The sequence below is a fragment of the Xiphophorus hellerii genome, chromosome 2 (genome assembly GCF_003331165.1).
Source record: "Xiphophorus hellerii strain 12219 chromosome 2, Xiphophorus_hellerii-4.1, whole genome shotgun sequence".
Taxonomy (NCBI): domain Eukaryota; kingdom Metazoa; phylum Chordata; class Actinopteri; order Cyprinodontiformes; family Poeciliidae; genus Xiphophorus; species Xiphophorus hellerii.
In genome coordinates, this window is record NC_045673.1 from 6,866,435 (window position 1) to 6,893,701 (window position 27,267).

General features: G+C 36.1%; 1 protein-coding gene across 1 annotated transcript; it reads right to left on the reverse strand.

The window, feature by feature from the left end:
* Positions 1 to 251: 251 nt before the first annotated feature.
* On the reverse strand, positions 252 to 26,445 carry LOC116711046 (dual oxidase 1-like). Its single transcript, XM_032550422.1, has 33 exons — positions 26,379 to 26,445; positions 26,212 to 26,295; positions 25,976 to 26,140; positions 24,994 to 25,181; positions 24,698 to 24,899; positions 23,177 to 23,343; positions 21,890 to 21,953; positions 21,462 to 21,558; positions 20,919 to 21,009; positions 18,669 to 18,771; positions 18,415 to 18,587; positions 18,163 to 18,338; positions 17,274 to 17,392; positions 17,059 to 17,196; positions 16,862 to 16,978; positions 15,409 to 15,608; positions 15,025 to 15,210; positions 13,780 to 14,005; positions 13,020 to 13,113; positions 12,758 to 12,933; positions 11,693 to 11,762; positions 11,521 to 11,562; positions 10,219 to 10,397; positions 9,902 to 10,132; positions 8,262 to 8,361; positions 6,806 to 6,855; positions 6,598 to 6,725; positions 6,335 to 6,488; positions 4,995 to 5,227; positions 4,751 to 4,909; positions 3,379 to 3,534; positions 2,023 to 2,151; positions 252 to 793 (listed from the first exon to the last, which is right to left on the reverse strand). The coding sequence occupies exons 1-33, from the start codon at positions 26,443 to 26,445 to the stop codon at positions 671 to 673; spliced, it is 4,587 nt and encodes a 1,528-aa protein (XP_032406313.1). The 3' UTR covers positions 252 to 670.
* Between the last annotated feature and the right edge of the window lie 822 nt (positions 26,446 to 27,267).

The window sequence follows — 27,267 nt, forward strand, 5'->3', positions numbered from 1 at the left end:
GCTTGAATCCATTTACACCTACAGCAAACAAATAAATTACTTACTGCACTGCAAAAACACAAAATCTTACCAAGTAATGTTGGTCTATTTTTTTATCTTAAAACACAAAAAGTGAGACAAAACCTGACTTACAAGTAACTTTTCAGCAAGATAGAGGAGCTTGTTTTAAACTAATAATTCTTTAATATTGATTAAAAAATGCTACTTTCATTCACAGATTATTTCACTTATAAGAAAATGTTTTCCCATGTTATGAGTGAATCAATATTAAGGAATTATTGGCCTTAAACAAGCTCTCATATCTTGCTGAAAAGTTACTTGCAAGTTAGTTTAGTCTTATTTTAAATGAGCTAAGATATTACTAGATAAGTAATCCTTGGTATTTTGTATTTTTTACAGTGGTCATGAATAAAGAAAGGGAATTATGAAAATAAAATGCATTCCTATGACTTTGAACAAGTTAAACATTCCTGCTCCTGATTGCAATCAACGTATGATTTTTGTTTCTGATTAGAGAACAAAGCTGCAAAGAAAACATGTTTAATTAGGTGGATTAAAATAAACTTCAAGCCAAAAAAAACAAAAACTTACTGCAATGGATGTAGCATTTTTGCTGACATATTGTTAATTATTAATAGTGTTGTTTCTGTAACTCAAAGCTCAGGACTGATCAGAAGTTTTCATAGTGATGCATGAAATAGGCCTGATCTCTCTTGTTCATCTTCTGACACGCTTTCTCCACGTTCTTGGTCAGTCCAGGCGGTCCGCAGCTGAACACACCGATTTTACCGACCTGCAGAAAAATAATAAAGGACCATGAAGCTTCAAAAGTTAAATCTTGTTGTCCAGGCTTTGTCATCTGGGCGAGGATTTCCTTTGCAAACACAGAGAATGCTGCAAAATATGGAAACATTGAATTTTATATTTTTATTTTCATTAAATAAAAAGAATATTTTATTTAATGAGGTTAAATAAAATGAATAGAATTTTATTTTATCAATAAAATATTTTTCTAATTTTATTTTAATAATACAAATACAAAAAATACATATATTTTATTTAATCTTGTCAAATAAAGATTAAATAAAATCTTAAATTAATAAATGTTTAAAAAAAATTCTCACTTTTGTTTACTATTTTAAATTATATAGTGCGTCCTTTTGTGCAAAATGGCTGAAAATAATTCTGATTCTATTCTATAATAGAATCAGCATTTATGTTAATGTTAATTTAACATAAATGCTGCCTCATACTTTCTGATTTTAGTTAGAAATTTGTTCTGTGGTGGAAAATATGATCAGGTACTTTTTAAATCTGATGTAGAATATTTTACCAGATAAAATTTTCCACTACAGTCCCCCATACATATCCCCCACCCCCACACAGCCATATTGTTCTGCACTTTGCACTGTCACATTATCCGTACTTTGCCATAATTGGACCTGCTGCTACTTCTTTGGATGGTTGAGTGCCTTTAGTTAATTTAGTTGTATATATTGTTATTATTATTGTGTGTTTGTTTATTTTTACTGTATATATTTGACCTTTTGCACGGGAGCTGCAATGGAAATTTCGTTGAATTCTGTTCAATGACAATAAATGCTATCTATCTATCTTTTCATAAGACAATGTGTAATATTTTAAATTAATCCCATTAAATTTTATTTAACCTTCACAGTTTAGCGTTTTTGAAGCTTCCTTCTGTCTTTTTCTTGTCAGAAACTTTTCTATTTCTAGCTTAAGAAGCAGAACAACTTGATAAACTTGACTGGCAGCCGATCAGAAAGATGAACATGACAAATAATTTCCTGACTTTTCCCGCTGTGGGACAATAAAAGCTTTTCTCTTCTATCTCCAAGTTATGTTGACTTATGTTTTATAATAATAACAACTGAAAAACATAAATAATTTTTAAATGTAAACTTTTTTTCCCCCAGTTTTTTCTCCTCTTCCCTCTGAGGTCCCTTTAGCGCCCCCTGGCGGCCCTGCCCACTTTGAAAAACGCAGTGACAGAGCGCTGACCTCAGGGTGAACTTCCTGCAAGGAGCTGAAGAAGGAGACGAAGGGCGGACGACCAAAGTGAGTGACGGAGCGCAGGCCGGTGAAGAGGCTGCGGTTCCACACCTTCTGAAAGTGGCGCTCACACACGTACTGCACGGAGGAAAGCAAAGTGGATTAAAGTTTTGGTCAAATAAACAAATAGATATCTGAAGTAGAAGTCATGGCTGATAAACTGAAACAAATCAAAATTTAACGTGATAATTCAGATGAAATACAAAATATCTTTAACAAAAGTATGCAAACCTTTGAACTCTAATGAGGCGTTCAAGTTACCTGGGAAGTGGGAACTCTGAGCTACTTTCTACTTAAAGGGGCAGTACGTGTTTTCTAGCCACAAAGTGCAATTTTATAACATAATCAAGTGACTATGTTACCTTCAGTTGTTATAGAAATGCCATAAAAAATTAAGAGACCACTTAAAATTATTAGTTTTACTTTTTAGAGGTACATGTTTGAATAAAATGAACATTGTTCTTTAATTCTATGAACTACTGACAACATGTCTCTGAAATTACAAGCAAGAAATTTGTATCTATTTGCAGAAAATGAGAAATGGTCAAAATAACACAAAAGATGCAGTCCTTTCAGAGATCAAATATTGCAAAGAAAACAAATTCATATTCATTTAGAAACAACAATACTAATGTTTTAACTGAGGAAGAGTTCAGAAATCAATATTTGGTGGAATAACCAGGAGGTTTTCAACAGGGTTCAGTGCAGTGGGCTCTTAGTTTTTCCAGAGCTGCATACATTTACTAAACGACTTAAAAAAATTTTGACTTCTTAATTAAACTTCTTGAAATTGGGCCTCTGTTTCTTTAAGAAACTCCTACTCTTTCTGAAACTCTGCCTTCAGGAAGTCATCACATCATGGCTCCTCCATGTGTAATGAACTCAGCAGATGTGCAGTTCTACCAGGTGTTTGCTAACTGCTACTGGCTAGTCTGAAGGAACCGAGTGCGGGAGATCTTCTCTGTGAGGCAGAAGCTCTGACGCCTGGAAACTGAATCTCCAAGGAGGAGTTGCAATTCGAGGGCAGGGCTAGGTTCACCCAGGTGTTTTCCACAGCTGAATGGTTGCCATGGAGATTAAAGGATTCCTCCACTATGCATGGAAGAATCAAAGCAAAACTCCAGATATGTTTTTGATGCAGGAATAACATTAGAACATGACGTAAAGCTCAAAAAAGTGGATTTCACAATCCCTTTAAAACATTGAAATGTCAACAAGGCGAAACGCTTGTTGCTGTTACCAACGTAATTGTAAGCTATAGCCGCTTCCCACTAGCAACCAGTGCTTGTGCGGTGTTAACCTCACCAGCATGGTGGTGCGCAGGTCGAACTTCTCGGCCACCTGGGTGATGTACGTGTGGACGGAGACCAGCTCCTGAGTGTCCATTTCCTCCACCTCCCTGATGATGTCTGAGACCCACTCAAACTGGCGCTGCGTTCGGGTCACCCAGATGAAATAAACCTTCAGACGACAGATGTTACTGAGCGGGTTTACGGATAAAATTAAATATGAGTTACAGCAGTTTCAATACTTTCTAAGAAACATTTTATTTATTTTAAAAATTTTTAGAAGCACCGCTAAAGATTTGTATAAAACTATGTAGCAAATATATTGGTAATTGCATGGTAATAGAAGTTAATTCTCTCAATGATTAATAAAGTTCAATTTTGTAAAGAACTCAGGAACAAACAGGAAGACATTTTAAATATCCAAAATAAAAACATAACAACCAAAAACAATATCTCAATACACTTAAAATAAGATTAAACTAACTTTTCAGCAAGATATAGGTGCTTGTTTTAAGTCAATAATTTGAAAGTACTAGTTCACTTGCAGTTGTTACAAACGTCTTTTTATAAGTTGAAAAATTTACTAGCGCCTATATCTTGCTGAAAATTTACTTGTATTATTTCCAGTGTACTGAGATATTGGAACTAAATATACTTGGTAAGAGTTTGTGTTTTTGCAGTGTTTCCATTTTGAATAGAACTGAACAGAACTGCACAGTAAAAACGCAAACTCTTACCAAGTATATTTAGTTCAAATATCTCAGTACACTGGAAATAATACAAGTAAATTTTCAGCAAGATATAGGCGCTAGTAAATTTTTCAACTTATAAAAAGACGTTTGTAACAACTGCAAGTGAACTAGTACTTTCAAATTATTGACTTAAAACAAGCACCTATATCTTGCTGAAAAGTTAGTTTAATCTTATTTTAAGTGTATTGAGATATTGTTTTTGGTTGTTATGTTTTTATTTTGGATATTTAAAATGTCTTCCTGTTTGTTCCTGGGTTCTTTACAAAATTGAACTTTATTAATCATTGAGAGAATTAACTTCTATTACCATGCAATATATACCAATATATTATTTGAAAATGGTCAAAAGACAGTAATATTGTCATTTATCGCAATAATTATTGGGACTTTTTTGTTGTGACAGGCCTAGTTGGTATGTTACAAAGGACAAACAGGCATATTCAATAAATTATAATATGTTCCAATAAGGCTAATTTAAATATTGACAACATTTAACTTTCTCTATAATTTTTTTTTTCCTTTTATTGGTCTGATATCATATTCTATTTTAAGTGTCATGTTTAAAATCTGAAGTTTCTTCTTCTCCAGAGGTGCCATTAAAGATGGCGGGTGGTTGTTTTCATTTTTAGGACAAACCTTTTTACACAGAATCTTGGACTTGATGGAGGACTTGAACACCAGGTCCTTGAGGATGGAGGTGAACGGTGTGACGCCGATTCCTCCTCCCACTAGAACAGACACCTCAAAGTCGTTCCACTCCTGATGGCCTTCGCCGAACGGTCCATCCAAGTAGAGCTTCAAATTAAAGAAAATCCTTTCATTACTGTCACAAAGGGCCAAAAACCATTAAAACAGGCGAGAAAGCAGGAAAGAGGCGTACTTTTGGATAGGAACCAAACTCCAGGAGGCTCTCCTCCGTGTAGAGCTCTCTGAGCCGACTGGTCCAGGGACCCACGGCCCGGATGTGCAGGCTCAGGTTCTCCTCATGAGGGGCTGAAGTCAGAGTGAATGGGTGGTATTCGTCTGTGCCCAGCACCAAGCAGGCGACCCGAACCCACTGGCCTGAACGGTACACGAAGCCCGGGGGACGCTTGAACTCCAGATGTGTCACGCCTTCGGGAAGGACAGCCGAGAGAAGCATTACATAGAGTGTAGATAAGAGATGAGAATGAAAAATTAGTTTGTTTTAAACAGGACCTATTATGCAAAATTCACAACTTTCTAAAAAAATAAAGTTTTTTGGCAGATTAATGTTTTTTTGATGTCTGGAAAATGATCGGTTTCAAAAACCTCCCAATTGTTACGTCACATTCTAGGGTCACTGCGCCGTTACCTAGCAACGCCAGCAGAGTTCTACACGTTACCTAGCAACGCCAGCAGAGTTCTACACCTTACCTAGCAACACCAGCACAGTTCTACACGTTACCTAGCAACGCCAGCAGAGTTCTACACGTTACCTAGCAATGCCAGCAGAGTTCTACACGTTACCTAGCAACCCAAGCTGAGCCCCAGCATGTTTTACCGCTGTATGTGCGGTGCAATGACTGCTGATTGTAGACTTATCATCCAGAAACCACTTGCTCTTCAAAGATGTACTGTTGTATAATTGTGCATCTTTTTGCAGTCGTCTTCACCTGCGAGTGTAAATGTTTGAGGAGTTTGAGGAGCATGGCCAGCAGCAGCTTATTTTAATTTAAAGTGACAAGAGGCCTTAAAACAAACTATTCTGAAAAGAGCTCAAAATACACTGCAAAACAAAAATATCTTACAAAAATATTTTTTGTTTAATTTTTTTAGTGCAAATAAGAAAACTAAAACTAACTTACAAATAATTTTGCAGCAAAATATATAGCAATTTGTTTCAAGTCTATAATTCCTTAATATTGTTAATAATTAAGAACTAGTTCCACTGGCAGATTTTTTCACTTAAAACATGGGAAATGTCTGGTTATAAGTGACAAAATCTAGTACTTTTTATCAATATTAAGGGATTATTAATTTAAAACAATATCTTTTGTCTTGCTGAAAAATTTGCACTAAAAAGTAGACAAAACTACTTGGTAACATTTTGTATATTTGCATTGTAGGCAGAACTAACCAGACTAAAATCTAAATTTTCTAAGAATGATTTTGTGCAAAAAATAAAAGAAAAAATGTAGCGAACATGTTCTTTATTGCCCTAATAGGTCACCCTTAAAGACGATAAATTAAGAATATCACCTGAAGGCAGCAGCTCTGCTCTGAGAACAGGGATCTCCAACTTTTTCCTGCTCAGGCTGATCAGTTTGTCCAGCAGGAAGAGCAGGCTGGGCGGAATCAGGTAGACGTGGAAACGAGGCTCCTGGAGCAGAGCGTAGCTGCCGTGTATGACCGTCTGATGGACACACACACGCGCACACACACACACACACACACAGGTATCTCAGGTATCAGACAATCATAACTGCCTCCCCATCAGGGATGTGAGCTCAGAAAGTGCTTACCAGAATGTACACAACAACGTAGAGGTAATGAGTGATCCAAAACCCACGAAAACTGATGCGACGAAAGTAGTGGGAGGCAAAAACGTACATGAATGCAAAGGCAAAGAGAAGCAGGACGCCGGTGATTCCTACAAAGAAGCAGAAGGGAAAAAATGACACAAAAAGCTTTGACAAAGATCTAAACTTTAAAATCGCATTAAAAGTCTACCTGGAACTGTCTGAAAGAACCACCAGTACCACTTAGGAGGGATTTCAGACCTAAAATGGAAAAATAACACAGTGAATTACAGTGAACCCTGGTTTTTCGCAAGGGTTGCGTTCCGAAAAGAACCCGTGATAGGCGAAAACCGTGAAGTAGTTACTTTTATTTTTTTACAATTATTATGCAGCATAGTTAAATACTCTACATTGAAACCAAAGAACAAAACCTGTTTTCAGGCCTAAGCATTTTTTGTTTTTACAAATAGAACTCTTTCTTACAAATAACTACAGTAAAATAGTCATTGTAAACATCAATACGAAGTACAGTAGGAGAAATTGTGACTCGTGTATTTCACTGTTCCTCTGACTGTGACGCTGCGGCCTGACTCCGCTCTCTAGTGGCTTTTTCTTCTGAAGCCTGTGGTGCAGGTGTGTTTTTTCGAGAGAAGAACATAGTTATCGGTAGTTGTTGTCGCTCTTTTTTCTTCTGGACAAAAATATTTGCCAAAATTCGCAAAGCTGTATATTTAAATACCGTAACGTTATTAGCACACAGGTAGAGAAGAAGAGCGGAGACTGTTTAGCCAATCAGGATGCAGAACACAATGCACTGTGAAAAAAAACTGCACAAAAAACTCTGCGAAGCAGTGAGGCCGTGAAAGGTGAACCGCGTTATAGCGAGGGTTCACTGTACTTAAATCAGTGTTTTATTTTTTCAAAATGGGGCTGTAGCACTGTGGTGTGCCACCAGGAGGCGCTACGAAGGCCTGAGAAAGTTGGAGGGAATATGTAAAAAAAATAATTATAAATGTATAATTTTTTACCTATATATTATGGTCACTGGAAATATTTTTCTCAGAATTCTGATTTAATTTCAGAATTTTGACTTTTCTCAGAATTCTAATTTTAATCTCAGAATTCTGGCTTCTTGGAATTCTAACATTTTTTCAGAAATCTGACGTTAATCTCAGAATTTCAACTTTAATCTCTGAATTCTAACTTTTTTCTTAGTATTATGAGGTCAGAATTGCGACTTTAATTCTCTGAAATCAAAAGTTAGAATTTGGAAATTGAAGTCAGAATTTTGCGAATTTTTTCCAGTGTCCCTAATCCTCCAGCATACAGTTTTTCTATCACTACTATAAAATATAAGTTAAAATAATTTATTAAAATGTTATGTGCTATGCTCATCGTCCTGACAGCTTATTGTCAAATTTATCAAGCTGCTCTGCACCCCAAGCTAGCATAGCAACGCAAAATGGAAAAGTTTTTGTCAAGAAAAAAACTTAAAGGACCCTTAGAAAACTCATAGCCAATTAAAATGAGAAGGTATGATGCAGCATTTATGGTAAAAGAATTTAACAGTGAGAAAAAAAAAAACATTGTAAAATGGGCTTGCTAAGGGGGAAGCTAATGCTAATCTAAGACATCTCCAAATCTCTCAATGAAATGTGTAATCTTACCCATTGTTGACAATGACGTTTGGGAACAGGCAGGAAAGGATGCTGAGGTCGCTGATGGAAAACATGTAGATGTTGACCACATGGCCCAAACTGTGAGCAACTGCAACACAAAAACCAGTGACAATACATATGAAAAGAGCAACAACACAATGACACAAAAACCAGCAATACATCCACTGATTCACATTTTCACTGGGAAACTAGAGAACGCTGCTTAGTCAAGAAATAATAATTAAACAGTGACTGGTCCTCGCTTCTTAGCTCAAAGTCTTATCCTGGTTAAGAGAAAAGACTTTAAACCTCTTTTGTCATGCCAGATGTCATGCAAGAAAGCCATCTTGTCTCATTTTAAAACAAAAAAGATTAAATACGCCCTTGAAGGATAAACGACTAAGCCCTGGAAAACATTGGCATATTTGATTCAATGATGTTACAGGAGGAACACACCGCAGTGATGAATAAAACCCCGTTTAAGAACTTAATGATGCTGTTTTCAGCACAAAGAGCTTGAAATAAACGCAGCTCTCTAGTCTAATTGAACAGCATTATTTGGGGAAGTGAATGCTCAGTAAATTGCAAAACTTTAAAGATAAATGTTTAGTGTTTTATGCAGAAAAACTTGCAAGACCATCTTAGAGGATGTAGGTAAAACATGGTATATCTGTGTTTTTGCACCTTTTTTTTACATGTTATGTCGATCTGTATGAAAATGTGGCTAGCTGACATGCTTAAGTGAAAAAGAATAAACTGAGCAATTACAGTGTGAAAAACAATTTCAATTCAGGCATAAAAATCTGTATCAGCAGGTCAGGCTTTTTAAAGGTGAATTTTCCAGGCACATAGTTACCATTTGTAGCACAATCAAGCAACTATGTTTCCTTCAGCTGTTAGAAAAAATTACATATATATCAAACATAACTTGTAGAAATTTGACTTTCCAATATAATGCCTTAAAATTGGGCCTCTGTCTCTTTAAGAGGCTCCTGCTGTTTCCAAAACTCCACCTTCATCTACAGTTGGGTCATATTTTATCACAATATTTTGTGGCATTGTTATACAATAAACTATTTATAACTTCATTTTTAGGGGGGTAAAGTAGTTCTACTTAAACATATTTTTACTCAAGTAAAAGTAAAAAAGCATTTGGTAAAAATTACTTCAGATGGATCATAATGTAAAGTTAAGTGGAAATTTTGATATTTTAAAGATCAAAATGAAAATACCTCATATATATCTATATATATATTGATATATATATAGATATATACAGTATATCTATATATATATCTATATAGATATATATATATCGATATCTATATACTGTATATCACAACTATGAAATAATAAGATCAGGCAAAAAAACATTTCCAAATAATTTTGTTTTCAATACAACATTTATAAAACTTTAGCAAAAACAGCAGGTGATTTTTTTTTTGGGTTAAAACATTTTTGTTCTTCATTCAGTGAAGTTACTGAAGGATAGAGAACCCAGACATTTAGACAGCACGGTAAAAATACTCCTAAAAGTAATTTCTTTCCAAAAAGTTACTCAATTAAATGTAATTGATTAGATGTAACTTGTTACTACCCGACTGATAATAACCGTACTCCGTTTTTTATCTAAAGTCCTCCAGACTGACCTGAGAGGACGATGGCCGTCATGGCCATGATACGGTGCAAGTCGATGGCGGCGTCGAAGGGGATGTAGCGGTTCAGGAAGGTTTCTCTCAACAGCGTGATGAGGTTTCGACACACGGTGAGGAGGATGTAGGGATACAGGAAGGAGATTCCAGCCGCTGTGCCGCGAGCGACTATGATGCCCATCACTGTGGATTCAGGCACACCGGTGGCTTCAGCCTGAGAACTGTAGACTGAACACAGAGTCAACCATTTAATTCAAGGTTTTGTACATGTCTTTATGAGGTGATGTTTGAGAAATTTTATGTCTTCCACTCACAGTAGCATCTCTCAGTGATCACACCAGCTGTGATGCCAAACACGACGATGAAACAAACGATGTGGCGGCGGTAGTTCTCGATGAAACGTTTGAACTGCTGGACTTTCTGCTGCACAGGGTTCCTGATGTACTGCTCACGTTTCGGCTTCACATAAACAGTTGGGGCTTTAACGCTTAACCTGCAAGTAAACAAATCAGTAACATGTTTTTTTAGTGATTATCCAAGTTTATACTGGCTTATTGTCTGTGTGGGAAGAGATTTCTGATTGTGAATAACACAAAAAACAGACTGTAATGCTGTTTCACCGCTTTCTCTTTTTACAAAATTGACCAAACATGTTTGCTTAAAGTGAACTTTTAAAAATGACCTATTAAGGTTCCTAGAATAGGTGAGGATGAGTCTATGGGCAATACATCATTTTTTGCCCAAAATCTTTCTTAATAAATGAGATTTTAGTCTGATTAGTTCTGGCTAGTTCAAGCCTCCTGCGCAACCTACAAGAATGCACCAAATGTTTTCTGGATGTTAAGTCAACAAGACACTTGTCTTTTCTAGCAGCCATTGTACAGTGAATACAGCGGTAAAACCAGCTGACCACATGCTGGAGCTCTTCTTGGGTTGCTAATTGATAGGCGGAGCTCTGCTGGGGTTGCTAGGTGACGGGAGGTGCCTACAGATTTGTGACATTACATTTGGGAGGTTTTTGAAATGGCTAACTTTTCAGACAACAAATAACATTAAGTTAATGCCAAAAGATGGCTGTTTTTTTTTTTATTTTAAGCATTTGTGTTGTTTTTAGAAGCGGTAGTGACCTAAATAAAGTACATGAAAACATAAAAAATACATAATAATAGTACTAATGTGATCAATACAAACAAACTCTAATGTGCATTTACTGAATACCTTAAAAACTGAGACGTCACGCAACTTTCAGAGTGAAATGCAGCAACCAATGACATGTAAGAAAACCAGAAGCGTCGATTGGCTAAGAAAATCATGCTACTTCCTTGATATTGATTAAAAAAAAGGTACTAATTTCACTGGCAGATTATTTAACTTATACAATACATTTTCCCCATGTTGTAATTGAAATAATCTCCAGTGAAACTAGTACTTTTTAATCACTATAAAGAGATTATTGACTTAACACAAGTTCCTATGTGTTGCTGAAATGTTATTTGTAAGTTAGTTTTATCTTATTTCAAAGTGTATGAAGATTTGAACTAGAAATTAGACAAAAGTACTTGGTAAGATTTTGTGTTTTTGCAGTGCATGAAACTGAAATCCGAAAACTGACTTACTTTTTCCGTCTTCGTAGCTCCACTCCATCTGATTTACTACTGCTGTAATAAAAATCAAATAAAAACTGTTAGCAGCTTATGAGCTTTCTTATTTTTATATCTAGTAGTCAGTTGTATTTGTGTAATGTATACTTCCTGTATCAATAAATAACGGTTTGTCCTACTTTCTTACCCGTTTGCTGGAAGGATGAAGGACACTCTCTGGTCTCGACTCAGACGTTTCTTCCCCTGATTCTCCATCCCTGGAAAGACAGAAATGGATTTGATAAGGACAAAAGACAATTGAAGGGGACCTTTTTACACGTTTTTACACTTCCATTTGGGTTTTTACTGCTCCTAAAAACACTTTTAAAGAACCACCCAGCCATTTATTGGCATTAAGTTAATGTTTTTTGATGTCTAGAAAATGAGCCGTTTCAAAAACCTCAAGAATGTAACGTCATGAATCAGCAGGCACTGACCTCTCACCTAGTAACCTCAGAGAAGTCCAGCCCGTTACCTAGCAACCTCAGCCAGACCAGGCCGTCACCTAGCAACCAAAGCTGAGTTCCAGCTTGAGGTGAGCATTTATTGTGTTATTAATGATTGTGATAAATTTCTCATTATAATAAGAATTTTTATTTATTGTTGTCACAATAAATTCCACTTAGTGATTTTTAAAACCTCCCAAAACTCTCTGTATTGTTGGGAGTGTTAATTTTACTTTTTCTCCACTGTTATTTCAATTTATTTTCAATTTCAATTTCAAAAGTATAATTCAATTTGAAAATATGTGTGCAGTGTAGTGATACAAATCACACTTTTTATGTGACTAGTGTCATAAAGAAGCATGTTACAAATGGGATGGAGTAGTATTTGTGTTTGTTGGGTTATGATTGATGTGTAATGCAGTCAGAACCATAAAGTTAACGAAAAAAGCAGAAATTAATAGTTCTTATTGTCAGTTCAATAGTACCACTAAATATTGTGATGAAGGTTTACGTCTATATCGCCCAGCTCCAGCATGTTTAGTCAGCTGGTTTCCAGGGGGCGTGGCCAGCAGCAGCTCATTAGAATTTAAAATGACAAGAGCTTATTCTAAAAGGCACTCAAAATAGGCTGAATTGACTAAAATGTTATTATCTAAGAGTGATTTTGTCCAAATAATGTGATGAATATGTTTCGTATCGCCCTTAGACTTATCCTAATCTATATTAGGAAGCACAATAGGTCACCTTTAAACCAAACTTTCTCAAACCTTTGACATTGAGTTGTGCGAACTGCAGCTCCCTCTCATGGTCCTTCAGGAGCGAGTGAAAGTCCCTCCATGAGATTTTCTCCTGGTCATCAAACCCTGCCGCCTGCATCATGGCCTTGATGCCGTCCTCTGCCTGTGTCTTTGACAGAATGCCGTTGGAGATTTCAATGAAAGACCTGCAATTGATCAAAAGGGTAAGGACAAAACAGCCGAGTAAACACTGTTCAGCCATGAAAAAAATGAAGAGGAGAGCTGCTGAAACCTGAGCATCCTGGCAAATTCCTCCTTCGATAAGTAGCCAGTTCCACCAATGTCATTCATGGAGAACATGAGCTGGGATTTTTCCTCCGGAGACCCTGGAGTTATAAACATATTTCACTGCAGTTCCTACAACTGAACAAATAGGTTCACCGGACCAGGAAAGGGAAGTCATCACCAAAATTAACCTACCTTTGTAACAATTTATACATAATTTTACCTAATGTGGGTAAAAGATTAATTTTAGATGTTATTTGTGCAAATAGACCGATGTACAAAACTAGAATAAAGTGCATAATTTCCAGAGGCTTTTGCAAACTTTTGTTTGCATTCAACATGGCTCCAATTCAATAAATAGTTTGTTGATTATGTCATAAATTAAATAAAACTTAGCATTATATTAATGTGTATTTTTCTTAAATATAAAAAACAGATTGAAACCTACATTAATTTTTATAAATCTTAAATAATTACAATAATTTATTTAAGACTTTAAGAATTACTTTAAGAAGCTATTATTTTTTAAGTAATGGCGTTATTACTTAAATATCAGTGTATTTTCAGATATTCATGTTCTTTTATTATTATTTGTGAAATGCATAAAAACAGTCTGAAAACATGTTTTTTTTCTTGTTTTCTTGTGTCTTGGAATAGCTTAAAAATAACCAACAATTAATTCTTAACTTTCACAGACTGTAGAAAGCCAGAAATTCAGCTAAAAATTCATCTAAGATGCAAAATATACTTGTTACCACTGTTTTTACCTTTCATAAAGATGACTATGACATCAAGAAACTCCTGAAAAGAGAGGTAGCCGTTCCCGTCTTTATCAGCCAGCGTGAACATGGAGTCCACAAATAAAGAGTCCGGTTTCAGTCCGAGCGCCTCAGCAAACTCTGACGCTGTCAGCTCGCACTGCAGAACCTCTCTGGCTCGCTTACTGGAGATGCCGCTCATGTCTCCAGCATCACACTTCTCTATTTCCAGAACCTGAGCATCAAAAGGACAGCAATGTTATTATTATTATTATTAGTTATTATTATTAGGGCTGAAATGATTAACTGGGTTAATCAGATTCATTGTTGTCACTCAGATTAATCGCAATGACTCGATTAATCATTAACTAGAGTATAAAGACCCAAAAAAGGTCATTTGCTCAAAGAACAATAAACTCAAAGCAGCAAAAAAGCCAAAAATAAGTGGATAACTGAAAAATCTGCAGAATGTGCCATTTTGTTATACAATTAATCAATTAATCTTAAGAATAATTGATTGCTAAAGTAACTGTTAGTTGAAGCCCTAGTTATTATTCGTCATCATAGTGTAATATCTCCAACATTTCTAATATTGGGATAAAGAAGGCTTAAGTGGTTAAATGAAAAATCTGCAGTATGTTAAATTTTGTTACTCGGTTAATCAATTAATCGTCAGAATAATCAATCACTAAAATAATAATCAGTTAAACCCTTAGCCATTATTTGTCAACATTGGAGATAGTGAAATATCGCCAACATTTCTAATATTGGGATTAAAACAGCGTAAGTGGTTAAATGAAAAATCTGCAACATGTGCCATTTTGTTATCTGATTAATCGTCAGAATAATTGATTAATAACTAAGGCTTTTACTAACGATTGTTTTAGTATTTGTCATCATAGTGTAATATCGCCAATGTTTCTAATATTGCATAAAAACAGCTTTAGTGGTAAAATGAAAAATCTGCAAAATGTGTCTTTTTGTTCTTTGATTAATCGATTAATCATCAAATAATCACTTACTACAGTTACAGTTAGTTAAAGCCCTAGTTATTATTTGTCATCACAGTATAATATCTCCAACGTCAGCTGAGGTTCAGCTCAGACCTCGTCACATCAGAGGTCAAGCCAACAATTAGTTCCTTCGGCCTGAGGTTTGACCTCAAACATGACTTGACATTTTGTGGGCGAACTTAAAGCTGCTCCTGCTGCAACAGAGCAGCATGTGAGGTAAATATCCAGGGGCTGATTGTACCTTGGAGAAAGCATGGCGAATGAAAGTTTCCACAATCTGAGCCCTCTGCTCTTTGGTCAGCGCCTCCTGCAGCAGCTCCCTCTCCCTCATCTCCTTCACTCTAATCTCCTGCCTCATGTCTTCCAGCTCCAGGCGCAAGTGGCTGACAAACTCTGAACGTTTGCTCTCATCATCAAAAAACAGCACCTGCATGTGCGCACACACACAGAGAGCACAAAAGATAAAAGTGATGGAGATCAGGTATAGCTGCAGAGTCATGCTTAGATCAGGGATTAAGCTGGCAGCAACACTAAAGCAAAGATAACTTTACTTTGTTAGACATAAATCTGTCTGCACAAGGTTAAACTGGACCGAGGCGTTTTAAATCGGTCGTCAGCAACTTACCAGGTCGTACTCTTTTGGCACTTTGAGCAGGAGAGATTTATGGTGATGACTGCTGGAAAGAAAGATGTTCAGGTGGTTCTGGTTTCTCAGACTGAGGGAGCGGTGCGCGACCCCGGATCTGTCCAACACCTGCAGCCTCCTGTTTTCAATCTCCACACTAACTGGATGCAGCGGTTTTCTACGACCCTGCCACTCGTACGCTGCAGCCAAGAACCCAATAAAAAGATAAATACAGTAAGATACAGGGCAATTTAAATTATCAAGAAATAAAAATGTCTTAAACTTTACTGAATTTTTAAGTTACAGCCACAAACGTCATTTTTTATCTTGGATTTTATGTCACAGACAAGGAATCTGCAACTTGTGTCTCTAATATTTTCTTAATAATTTTGGCTAACAATTAAAAGGAACAAGTTAATGTTTTAAATACAGACATAATGACAAATTCAGGGATTTTAACCAGTTTTCAAATTCTTTCTGCAATATTTGCACTGAATTTCTACAAGAATGACAATAAATGTACCAAAAATATTTCTTTACATCTCCTTTACTACTCATTAGTTTTGAATCTATGTGCTTTTCAAAACATATCTGTCCTCTGTTTACCTTTAATTTAAACCCTAAAAATAGAAATAAAATGCTGTTTTAAAAAAATTACAGGAAATTTCCTAGACTAGATAATTCAAATCCAGTTTCTATAGAATAATAAACCTGTTGTCAAAAGAAATTCTTGTTTACTGTTGTTGATAGGGAAGAGGCTACCAATTATTTTATTAAAAATTGTCACATTCCGTAAAATTTTAATTTGGCCACTTAACATTAATTTAAACAACATTATAAATACATTTAAAGATGTAAAACACATAATTAAATTACTTTTTTAAATAAAAATTTACATTTTTGCTTAAAATCTACAGCTAAAAAAATCCTTTTAACATCAACATGTGAAAAGCGTAAATCTTACTACTTTATTTAACATTAGTAAAGCATAGAGTTAATCTTTTTTACTTTTTTAAATTAACTAATTAATAATTGAATAGCAAAAGTTGCTTAATTGGACAATTTTGAATTATTTTTTACAGAATTTGAACCAGGTGAAGCTAAATCTAGACACTTCAGGAGTTCTGGGTTAAACATATTTACAGACAAAGAAGGTTTTTCATCTTAAATTGAACATGTATTGTTTGTACAGTTTTTAACAGTCTATCTGCTCTAGATGACGATTAATTGATTGAATTATTGATTAATCACAATTAATCTGATTAATCAAGCGCTAGTTGGGAACAACGTAAAGATGAGGAAGAAGCTTGACAACTTTAAAAATCTGAGTTTAATTATTTGTTTCTAATTTCACATCGGTTTGTGTTTCGTATGCTCTTTTTGAGACGGACAAAAACAAACAAAATTGGATTCTTAATCACAAATAAATGACAAAACTCCACAGGTTTCATACCAGCGATTCCCAGAGTCGGCTCCTCTGTTGTATTTCCTGCTTTTCCTTTTCTCCTCTGAAACTTTTTGTACCTGTACTTCCGAAGACACGCCACCAGACAAGCCACCAGAAAACTCACTGAGAAGGCAAAAGTAATTGGTTTAACAAAAAGATTAACTGTTTCCTGTATGCAAACAGAGGGAGATTTCTACACTGACCAAGAGGGAAGAGACACATAACAATGATGGCGATGCCAAAGCCGGCGTGGCTTCCATCAAAATAATCCAGTTTAGTGACGTTGGTGCACGGATGCAGCATCGATGCATCCAGCTGCGCAGGCTGAGGACAGGGGTCACCTGGAAGGCAAGACAGTTTTTCTATAAAAATACTTTTTAATTTAAAAAATTATAAAACAAAAGTGTTGAATCGTTACCCTCCGTCCATAAGAAAACGTTTTTTTGTAAATCAGTCTCCTCTGCGCTTGTGACTGCTATGAGAACATCCCGATATGTGAGACTGCGAATCGTCTGGATCTCCTCATCAGTAAACAAACTGAAGAAGTAAAAACACATTAATACACTGCAAAAATAACAAATCTAATCTAAAATTAAGTATTTTTTGTCTAATTTATAGTGTAAATATCTAAATACACTTGAAATAAAATAAAACTCATTTACAAAAAACTTTTCAGCAAGATATAAGAGCTTGTTTTAAGTAAATAAATCCTTAATATTTATAAAAATTAAAGTACTACTATCACTGGCAGATTATTTCATTTATAAAAAGACATTATTCCATGTTATAAAGTAAAATAATCTGCCAATCTGGAACCAGTACTTTTTCACAAATATTAAGAAACTGTTGCTTCAAGTCAATAATTTCTTAATATTGATAAGTGATAAAAAGTTGATCAATGTTAAGTTAATAATTCCTGAAAATTTGCCTGAAATGTTCAATACTTTCTAAATGTTGTGGGGAAAAATTTGTTTTTGAACCTAAAATTCAAATTGTTGTGAGCAAAATATTATAGGAAAAGCCTAAATATATAATAAGCTAATATTTCTTCTTCTTTTTTCTTCAGTTTGTTTCAAGGCTCAATAAACATCCAAGTTCTAAAAGAAATTTAATTGCCTGATTATTTTTTGACTGGCTTTTATGGGTTAAAGGAAACACTTAAGTCTTGCTGAAAATTTACTTTTAATTTTGTTTTGTTTAGTAAGACATTTGCACTAGAAAAATACTTGGTAAGATTTTGTGTGTTTTTTAGAGACGGTGGTTATATTAAAAGTATCTCCATTAGGGTGGAAAGTCTTCAGCGTTACCCGTTCTGCTTGTTCTCAAACCAGAAGCGGTCTCCGTTTCTGACGCGCTCAAACTGATCCAGGATTATGGCAGAGAAAACCGGACCGGGTCCGTCGGTGGACTCCAGCAAACCTCCAGGAAAGAGCTCCAGTTTCGAGATGTCTCCGCCGTACAGCTCCGCAACGTCGCGCAGCAGCTACAGGAGCAGAGTTAATGCATTTTATCTATTTTTTTGTCCATGAATTCATCTTGTCAGAGGCTGTAGGTGAGACCTGCGGGTTGCTGCTGCTGAGCTCAGGATTAATTTCTTCAAACATCTTTACAGGAGGCAGATCCAGAGCCCTTCTCGTCTCTGTGTAACTTTGCAGACCGAAGTCTCTCCCTCTCTGGATGGTCAAAGCCACCAGATCTGTGCGGCTGAACCTCAACGGTCCATACATGAAGTCTGTGGAAGTGGAAGCAGCGTTAGACACATAATGGATGTTTCAGCATCAACAGTTTAAAAACTCAGGAGAAAACTGAAAACCTCTGAGATCCTCCACAACAATGTGGTCTTCTTTTTCTGCAATCTGAGACGCCATGCCCATCAGAAGCTCATCAACATCGTGACTTGTCTTCATGTTGGCACTCTGAAGAAAACAAATATCTTAAAAGGTGACCTATCGTGCTTCATTTAACAAGTTAGGATTGGTCTATGAGCTACAAAACAGCATATTTTGGGGGTTGAGGTTTTTTTGCACAAAATCATTCTTAGATAGTGAGATTTTAGTCTGATCAGCTCTGCTTATTTTGAGCTGTCTTCAACCTTTACATTGCACATGAAAGTGGCTGTAAACAGGTGCACAGTTACACAACTGTTTGTACATCTTTGAAAAGCAGAGGTGGAGCCTCCTGCACAAGCAACATGAATGCAGAAAATTGCTTCTGGATAGATAAGTCAACAACAAAACACTTTTTTCCAGCAGCCATTGCACAGCAGCAGAAACAGATGACCAAATATGCTGTAGCCCCTCTTGGATTGCTAGGTAACAGGCTGGGATTCACTGGGGTTGCTAGGCAATGAGCAGTGCCTGTTGATTTGTGACGTTAGATTCCGGACGTTTGTGAAAAGGATCATTTTCTAGACACCAAAAAGCCATTAAAAACATCTGGGAGGTTTTTTTTAAACGCTCTTGGCTATTTTTAGAAGCAGCTGAGACCAAAATTTAAGTACATAAACGTGCAAAATACAAATTTTGCACATTAGGTCACTTTTAATCTATTTGAAATCATTTAAAATGGTTTCTATAAACAGTATAACAACTTTGGGGTATATTTTAGTGAGATTAGAGGATGTTCTAATGGTACAGTGGATCTTGAACCCTGCCACAGTTTGTCACATAATAAATACAAACTTCTGTGTATTTATGTAAAAAACAAATATTGCTCAACTAAATTCAACCATTTTCTAAACCCATTTATTCTTGCCGGGTTGCGGGTTTGGAGGCTGCTCTCCGTGAATCTGGCCTTCATGTAAGAAGCTACAGAAGCCTTAAAACTACACATAGAGATGTCAGAATGGCCCAGTCAAAGTCCAGGCCTAGAATCTAACTAAGAATCTATGGAAACAAATGAAAATTGATAATCACAGAAATTCTCCTTCCAATCTTTCTCCGCTATTTTCCAAGGAAGAAGCCACAGACATAAAACAAGTGAAAGTGGACTGAATACAAAAGCATGCCACACTTTCCAGATTCTTTCTTGTACAGAATGTTGAGGACCTTTAATCACTTTCCTTCTGCTTCACAAGTATTACACTAACTTGTACACTAACCCATTAAATCATTAAAAAATGTGAACGTTTAATAACTGAATATTTCAGGACATACATCTCAAGTTTTTTTTTTCTTTAACGTTAAATGATATTCAAACATTCCTTCAGGATGTTGAGAAGCTAAAATACCAACAAAAACTTTCTTTCTTCTGCAAATTGTAGATATTAAAGACATATTTATAGTCTAAGTAATTCCTTGGAGGCGTAACTTGACATTTCCCCCATTTATCATTGAAGAACCTTTAAATTATCTGCATTCAGCAGAACGTAAAGGTCCATGATCTTTCCCCAAGGTATACCTAAACATTTCCTTTGTGTTGACTCAGGGTTTATCTAATAGCACTGCCATTATTTTTAAACTTTACGTGCCTTTTAAAAACATAACAGCATCTGAAAATAAATTTGTGATTAAAATACAACCAGCATTTTTAACAAAGCTTAGATCAACCTTCTCGGCCAAATTAAACAAATATATTCGCTAAAATAAATGTTCAATATCTTTAATTATACAGTTGAAACCAAAAGTTTATATACGTCAGATAAAAAATAAACACACAGCTTTTTTCTCACTCTTTAGTGAATTCAAACGTTTCTTGGTCTTAGGTCAGTTATAATCACCAAAATTATTGGTGATTTCATGATTTTTAAATGATTTTGAAGGCATTAATAAATAAATCTATGACATTATTGTGGCATTCAGCAAATTGAAATAATTTTGGTAATTCTAATTGACCAAAAACAAAAGAAATTTGGTCAGATTTAACTTGAGGCAGTGAGAAAAAAATATGTACGTGTCTTTTTATTTGGTGTATGTAAACTTTTAGTTTTAAAGGTAAAACAGGGTATTAGGGCCACACTAAGAAAATAGAATAAATACATATTCTCGTAAGATTATAACTTTTTATACGACTGTATTTTATCACAAATTTATAGGGTTTAAAAGGTAGTTGATAGTATATTTACCTGCCGCTTCCAGAAGCTGTTACAGAGACGCATTGCTGGTGATTTACTGCCATCGATGTTGGTAATCTTTCGAAAATGACAAGTTTTGTTTCTGCAGAGCATAAAAGAAAAACCACTGTAACCAAAATGCATACTCAAGTAAGAGTAGCACAACTTCAACACATTTTTACTCAAGTAAAAGCCAAAAGTACTCAAGTAAGAGTAAAAAAAAGTATTTTGTAAAAGGTCTACTCAAGTACTGAGTAACTGATCAAAGCATCAGTAATTTAATATTTAGAAATTACATAATCAGATGGGCCAAAATGTAAGTTATGTGGAAATTTTGGGTATTTTATGAAACAATTTGAAAATAATTCAAGTAAATAACATAATTACAAAATAACAAAAGCATCTAGAAATTTTACTGAAGTAAGAGGAGAGATACTTCATTATAAAATTACTCAAGTAAAGGTAAAAAGTACAGTGTAATAAAAATACTCCTAAAAGTCATTTTTTTAAAAAGTTATCCCTGTAAATGTAATTGGTTCAACACTGAATCGTTACCTCATGTAGACACCAGGGGGCGCCATAGTCATACCAAAGCGCATGGCAGCAGCTTGAAACTCAGGAGAAATGCCTGGATCGACAAACTTCTGGTAGCCTGCAAAAAAACAACAACAAAAAAAAAACAGACACAAACTCAAAAAGCTGCGGCGCAGAAACAACTTCCAGCATCTAGAAACTGTTTTCCCTAACAAATAAAAGTGAGTAAGGTCCTGGGATCCTCTGACTGTCGTCGCCATAACTTTCTTCAGCCGTGGCAGCTTATTCAGCAGAACTGGGAGAGCCGGGCTAATGGTTTGCTGACGGAGCACATGCCTGTCAAACTCCACCGCCGGTAGCTCACCTCACCGCGGATTGCGGTCGCTGGTGCATTACCTGATTCCCTGCACTTGTACGCACTCGCTCGCTGCAGGCTGGCTCAGGCTTACCTGGATAAGGAGGGAGTTTTCTGTCTCCGAGGAATCCTGGCAGCCATTCATAGAGAGCAATGTTCTGTGATGAAACACATGGAAGTTAAAAAATTCCTGGAGTGTCTGAATTAAACTTTCAACATCCTGTTCCTTCTGCTTTTGAGGGATTCCTTTGTATGGAAAGCAAGTTTCCCGTTTTATCGCATTTCAAGCGCGACTTTAAATGAATTTTATTGCCATTTTAAGTGAAAAACCAACACAAAGAAGAGGATAACTATTAAGAATACATTATTTGTGTCCTCCAACCAAAAGATAAATATACTGTGACTTTATATTAAGCCACATTTGCTCAATTAAGCTACTGATTATACTCATCTAAGAGTAGCACTACTTCAACAGATGTTTACTCAAGTAAAAGTAAAAAGTATTTTGTAAAAAGGCAATTTAAGTACTGATCAAAACTTCAATCATTTAATATTTAAAAAATACTAGCATAAAATCTAAGTTATGTGGGAATGTTGGTTATTTTGTGAACCAAAATGACAATAATTAAAATAAATAACTAACCAAAGATACTTATTTTAGTTATCAGTTAAGTTACTGATTATTCTGACAATTAATTGATTAATTGATCAAACAATTAGCATATTCTGTACATTTTTCATTTAAGCCCTGTTTTAAATACAATATTAGAAATACATCAAATATGCAAATAAACAAATAATTCATTTCCTATTTTAAATAAGAAAATAAACTCTTATTGCCAAAAATGAATGATAATTTCTAAAAAAGGATGCATTTATATAGTACAGGGCTTATCTGCTGATTATTTTTGGATTAACAGATTAATATCTGGATATTAAAGATTTTTTTAAACACAATCTGAACTGGGTGAAGTTAAAAATGCCATTTGATGAGCTTTTGGTAGAATAAATTGACCATTTTTATTATGGAAATTGTAGATATTTATTTTTATGGGAAAATTGTCTTGTTATAAGTAAATTTATCTGCCAAAGGAACTAACATTTTTTAAATCGATATTAAGGAATTATTTACCTAAGACAAGCTTCTATGTCTTGCTGAAGAGATACTTGCAAGTTACTTTTGTCTTATTTCAAGTGAACTAAGATTTTTAGACTAAAAATACTTGGTAAGATTTTGTGTTTTTGCAGTGTACGTGCAGGGCAGAGCTGCGACTGGTCAGAAATGATGCTCTGCTCTCTAACTACCTCTTGTCCGTCTTTTCAGAGTGCAAATTAAATCATCACCTGTGCAGCGAGAGGATTATTCTTCTTCTCCCTTTACCTGGAGTGTGGCGACCACGGTCTTCCTGGCGTTTTGAAACAGCCTCTCATCTGACCACTCCGGGTTCTCCTTGTGCAACTTTGCGGCAACATAATTGTGGTAGCGAAACCAGATAATCCCCTCTGCTGCCGTGAACAAGTTCTCGTTGGCCCATGCATTTCCCAACTCTGCACATGGAAGACGGCACAAACAAGGACGTTTTGCTATTTCATCAGGTGAATTAGCCTCATTCTGACCACAACGTGCAGAACTAGGTCAAATACGTGACAAACTGCATGAAAGAAAAACGCATAAACAGCACACATTTCTCAAGTGTGCAGAACTCTATCTGTTTTCTGCTACCAGTAATCAACCACTAATTAGAAATATAATTTAGTGTTTTATTTTGTTCAAAAATGTGACAAAAAGGTGGGATAACATCCTGCGATTTAACCATAGGTGATAGCTACGCAATTTTCACAACGGGAGCAACAAAACACGGGTTTTATGACACTTGCATGACTCGCCTTTTGTTTTAGAGAGAAGGATTTACTGTGGTCACAGTGGCATATCATTTACACAATTATTAAAGAGTCACAGCTCACGTCAGGCTGGATCTGCTTTGACTCAGACTCTGACTGCAACCCCGATCCAGGGATGGAATATTATTAATAACAAACTATTTATGATTTCGTTTTTGCTTTCTGCAGCTAGCAGTATCGACTGGATTTGCTATTGCAAAATGCAGAGGAAGAGTGGAGCAGATTGTTTTGAAGCTGCAGTTTAAAGTTCAGTTGTTTTTTCTGGACTGCAAGATTGTGAAATTAGCTCCTCAGATTAGTGGAATATAAAAATAGTGAGTCGCTTAAGCTTTACTGTTCAGAATTAGCAGCATAAAATCAGTTATCAAATGCATGTCTGCTAAAGAAGGATGGCCTGCACTCCAACAAAGGAGAAAAATATATTTTAGCTTGTCAGCTGAAGGTTTTCTTTAGCTCTATCGTCATGTAATCTATAATACCAACAGGGCTGCAATTAACGGTTATTTTAATCCGATTAATTGATTAATCGGATTAAGAAGTGGCCGATTCTGCAGATTTTTCATTAAAGTTTGTGTTAGAAACATATTAAAAGATGCAAACAAATGTTTCACTTCTTGTTTTAAATAGGAAAACAAACATTTTATTACCTAAAATGGAATAACGTAGCACTCGTTTTGTGTACGCTTGATTATTTGTAGCAAAGAATACAGTGTTGGCTAATTAGTTTTTTAATTTTGGATTAACAGATTAATAAAGTGACAGCAAAAGGTGCTTAATAATAGATTTTTCATACAGATCTATTAAAACAAACAAAGTACATATTTACAGAAAAGTGTATATTTTTGTGCAGCTTTGACCTAAATACTGCTCTGAAAGTGTTGTTCTTTCACCAAATGGCCTTTTATTTGATTCTGTATAGTCTAGTTAACAATTAATCGACTACTAAATGAGTTGATTGTGATTAATCGTGATTAATCCTGATGATTGAGAGAAATCTCACCATAAAGTCCCTGTGGTCCATATTCTCCAGTGGAGGGATCAGGAGCGCTCCACATGAAATTGCGACCCCCTCCTTTATTCGGCATGTTCCACTCAGAACCTCGATTCAAGAGTCCTCTAGAGAAACTTCTCAAGAAGTCAGACCAGGAAGAGGAAGGACCATATATGGAGCTCCCGTCTATCCACGCTGTCACAGAGTTCACCTGCATGAGTGCCACAGATTATCAGACGTAAACAAAGAGAATGACTCAGAATGCAGCCCTGATTAAACGTAAACAGGAAGTAAAGAGTGAGCACCTGAGCTCGAGGGTTGCTGGGACTCTGGCCGGACAGTTTGTCCCATTGTCCTCTCTGGAAAGGCAGTCGCACTTTCCCAGTGGCATTGGGATCAAAGACAGGATCCCCTTTAGGGACTTTGATGTTCATGAACTGAGGCGGACAACCAGGAGTTCTTACATCGAAAATTTCAAAGGCAACATGGTAACCTGAAACAATTTCAGCATAATTAACAAGGTGAGAAACCAATTTCTGAGTGTTTAACCTCACAAAGTCATTAATTAATTACAAGAATACAATGTTTAGGGCCTCTTATCACTTTAAATCCTTATAAGCTGCAGCAAACAGATGCGCAATTACACAACCGCACATCTTTGATAAGCAGAAGTGGAGCCTCCTGCACAACCAACAAGAATGCAGCTGGAAGTTTCTGAATGGTAAGTCAACAACAAAACATTTGCCTTTTCCAGCAGCATTGTGATTTCACAAGTAGCTAAATATGTAATGTCTGAGCATTTCGAAAGCATTTTTAGGTAGAAAAAATTTATTTTTCCGCCAAAAATTTTCTTGAAAAAACAAAAAGTTTCTCAGTTTAAAAAGTCGAAAATTTGCCAGAAAAAAAATCTCAGAAATGTTTAGATTAATCTCCGAAATTTTCTATAAAATTCAAGGCAATTTCTAATTTTGAAAAGTTAAAAAGATTTCTAGAAAAAAAACTGAAATTTCTAATTAATCTCATAATTCCTGAGGGGTTTTTTTCTAGCAAATTTTCGACTTTTCCAACGTTTTAGAAACTTTCTGAGTTTTTGACGGAAATGTAATTTTTCTATTTAAATATGCGTTATAAATGCTCTGCATGGCATATTTTATTTGAGAAACAATGGAGCACAAATAAAACCCAAATTATTATTTTTGACGAAAGCACTAAGCTTTACGTTTATTGTATTTTTATCGTATATTTTTTATTATTATTAATATTATTGATAGTTTCCTTCATATTTACCGAAGAACAAAGACAGCACGGTCCGGTTGCGTGCCGACGACAAACCGGAAGCTCCCCCGGACAACAACCTGCTCAGCCCGCGTGCGTTCGGCTGCACCGGCTCGTGCACAGGTTGGTAGACTCCATCCCAGTAGCGCGCGGGCACGAGGCGCACTAGATGAGCACCTGCCGTGAGCACAGAGTCACCATCAGTCACCCGGTGATGTGTGAAACCGGGACCGCCTGCCGGGACTTACCGACGGCTCCGCGCTCCGGATGCGCCAAACTGTTGTACCAGCCGTCAAAGCGAGGCACCTCCCAGCTTAGTTTACCTTCACAATCTGCATGTTTTGAAACTTAAAATTAACCAGCTGCTTGTATTTTTATGTGGTTACAGAATAAAACACCGCTGAAGTTGACTCACGCTCACTGAGGATGATCACCGAGCCAGCGAGTGCACAGACTCTCCAAACCCATTTACGCAAATCCATTGATGCGAGAGGCGCTTCTTGGCTCAAGAGGAAAGAAGGACTCCTGAAAAGTGAAGACTACGTGCAGGTAGCTGAATGTTATTTTCGTATGTTCGCTTTTCTGTACTTATATAGGAGATTAAATAATATTTACGTTAATAAACTGAAAGTTTCATAAAGTTGAGAAAAAAAACACGGAGTCTCACCCACTGCAGAGGCAGAGATGTTCACCAGGTGCAGCTGAACGCAGGTTTGATGACAGCTGAGAGATACTGCAATACTTGCAGCCTACACCTGTTGCTCAACTTAACACCAAAGTGCATGTGTGACCTATTTCCCAAAGAGGAATTGCCATCCATGTCAGGATCCTTCCTCTTTTTTCCACAGCATCCCAGTCATTGCATCCTTCCTCCTTCTCCTCCTCCCCCTGTGTGACACAAGGGGGGTCCAGAGGTATAAAAGAAGTGTACGTTCCCTCAACCATCAGACTTCACGCCTTTCCTTGTCCTGCATATCTCAGGTAAGACAAAACCTTCAGAATTTATTTTTGTATCTTTATTATATTTAATGGTGCAATCACTCAAGGAACAGCAATCAGAGGAAAACTGGGGTTCTGACTGACTGACTGAAGAGTTTTTTCATTATTCTCTGTTTGCACACAATGCAAAGCAGAGCTAGCTGTTACTTTAGAGTCGACTCCTTCAGGTTTAATAATGTGCCAGGCCTCAGGGTGGTAGTTTCCTTATCAGTTGTAAGTAAAACTGTTATCTCTGCACCTGGAGGAAAGTGAGAAGCGGCGCTCTAACACTGCTTCCTCTGTTACGCTGCCTGGTCTCGGCTCAA

Coding starts and splice junctions, on each gene's coding strand:
- LOC116711046 (XM_032550422.1), bottom strand. CDS start 26,445: ATGGATTTGCGTAAATGGGTTTGGAGAGTCTGTGCACTCGCTGGCTCG. Junction 6,726..6,805: donor GTTCTTTCAGACAGTTCCAG/GTAGACTTTTAA, acceptor GCTTCTTTGTAG/GAATCACCGGCGTCCTGCTT. Junction 3,535..4,750: donor CCAAGATTCTGTGTAAAAAG/GTTTGTCCTAAA, acceptor TGTCGTCTGAAG/GTTTATTTCATCTGGGTGAC.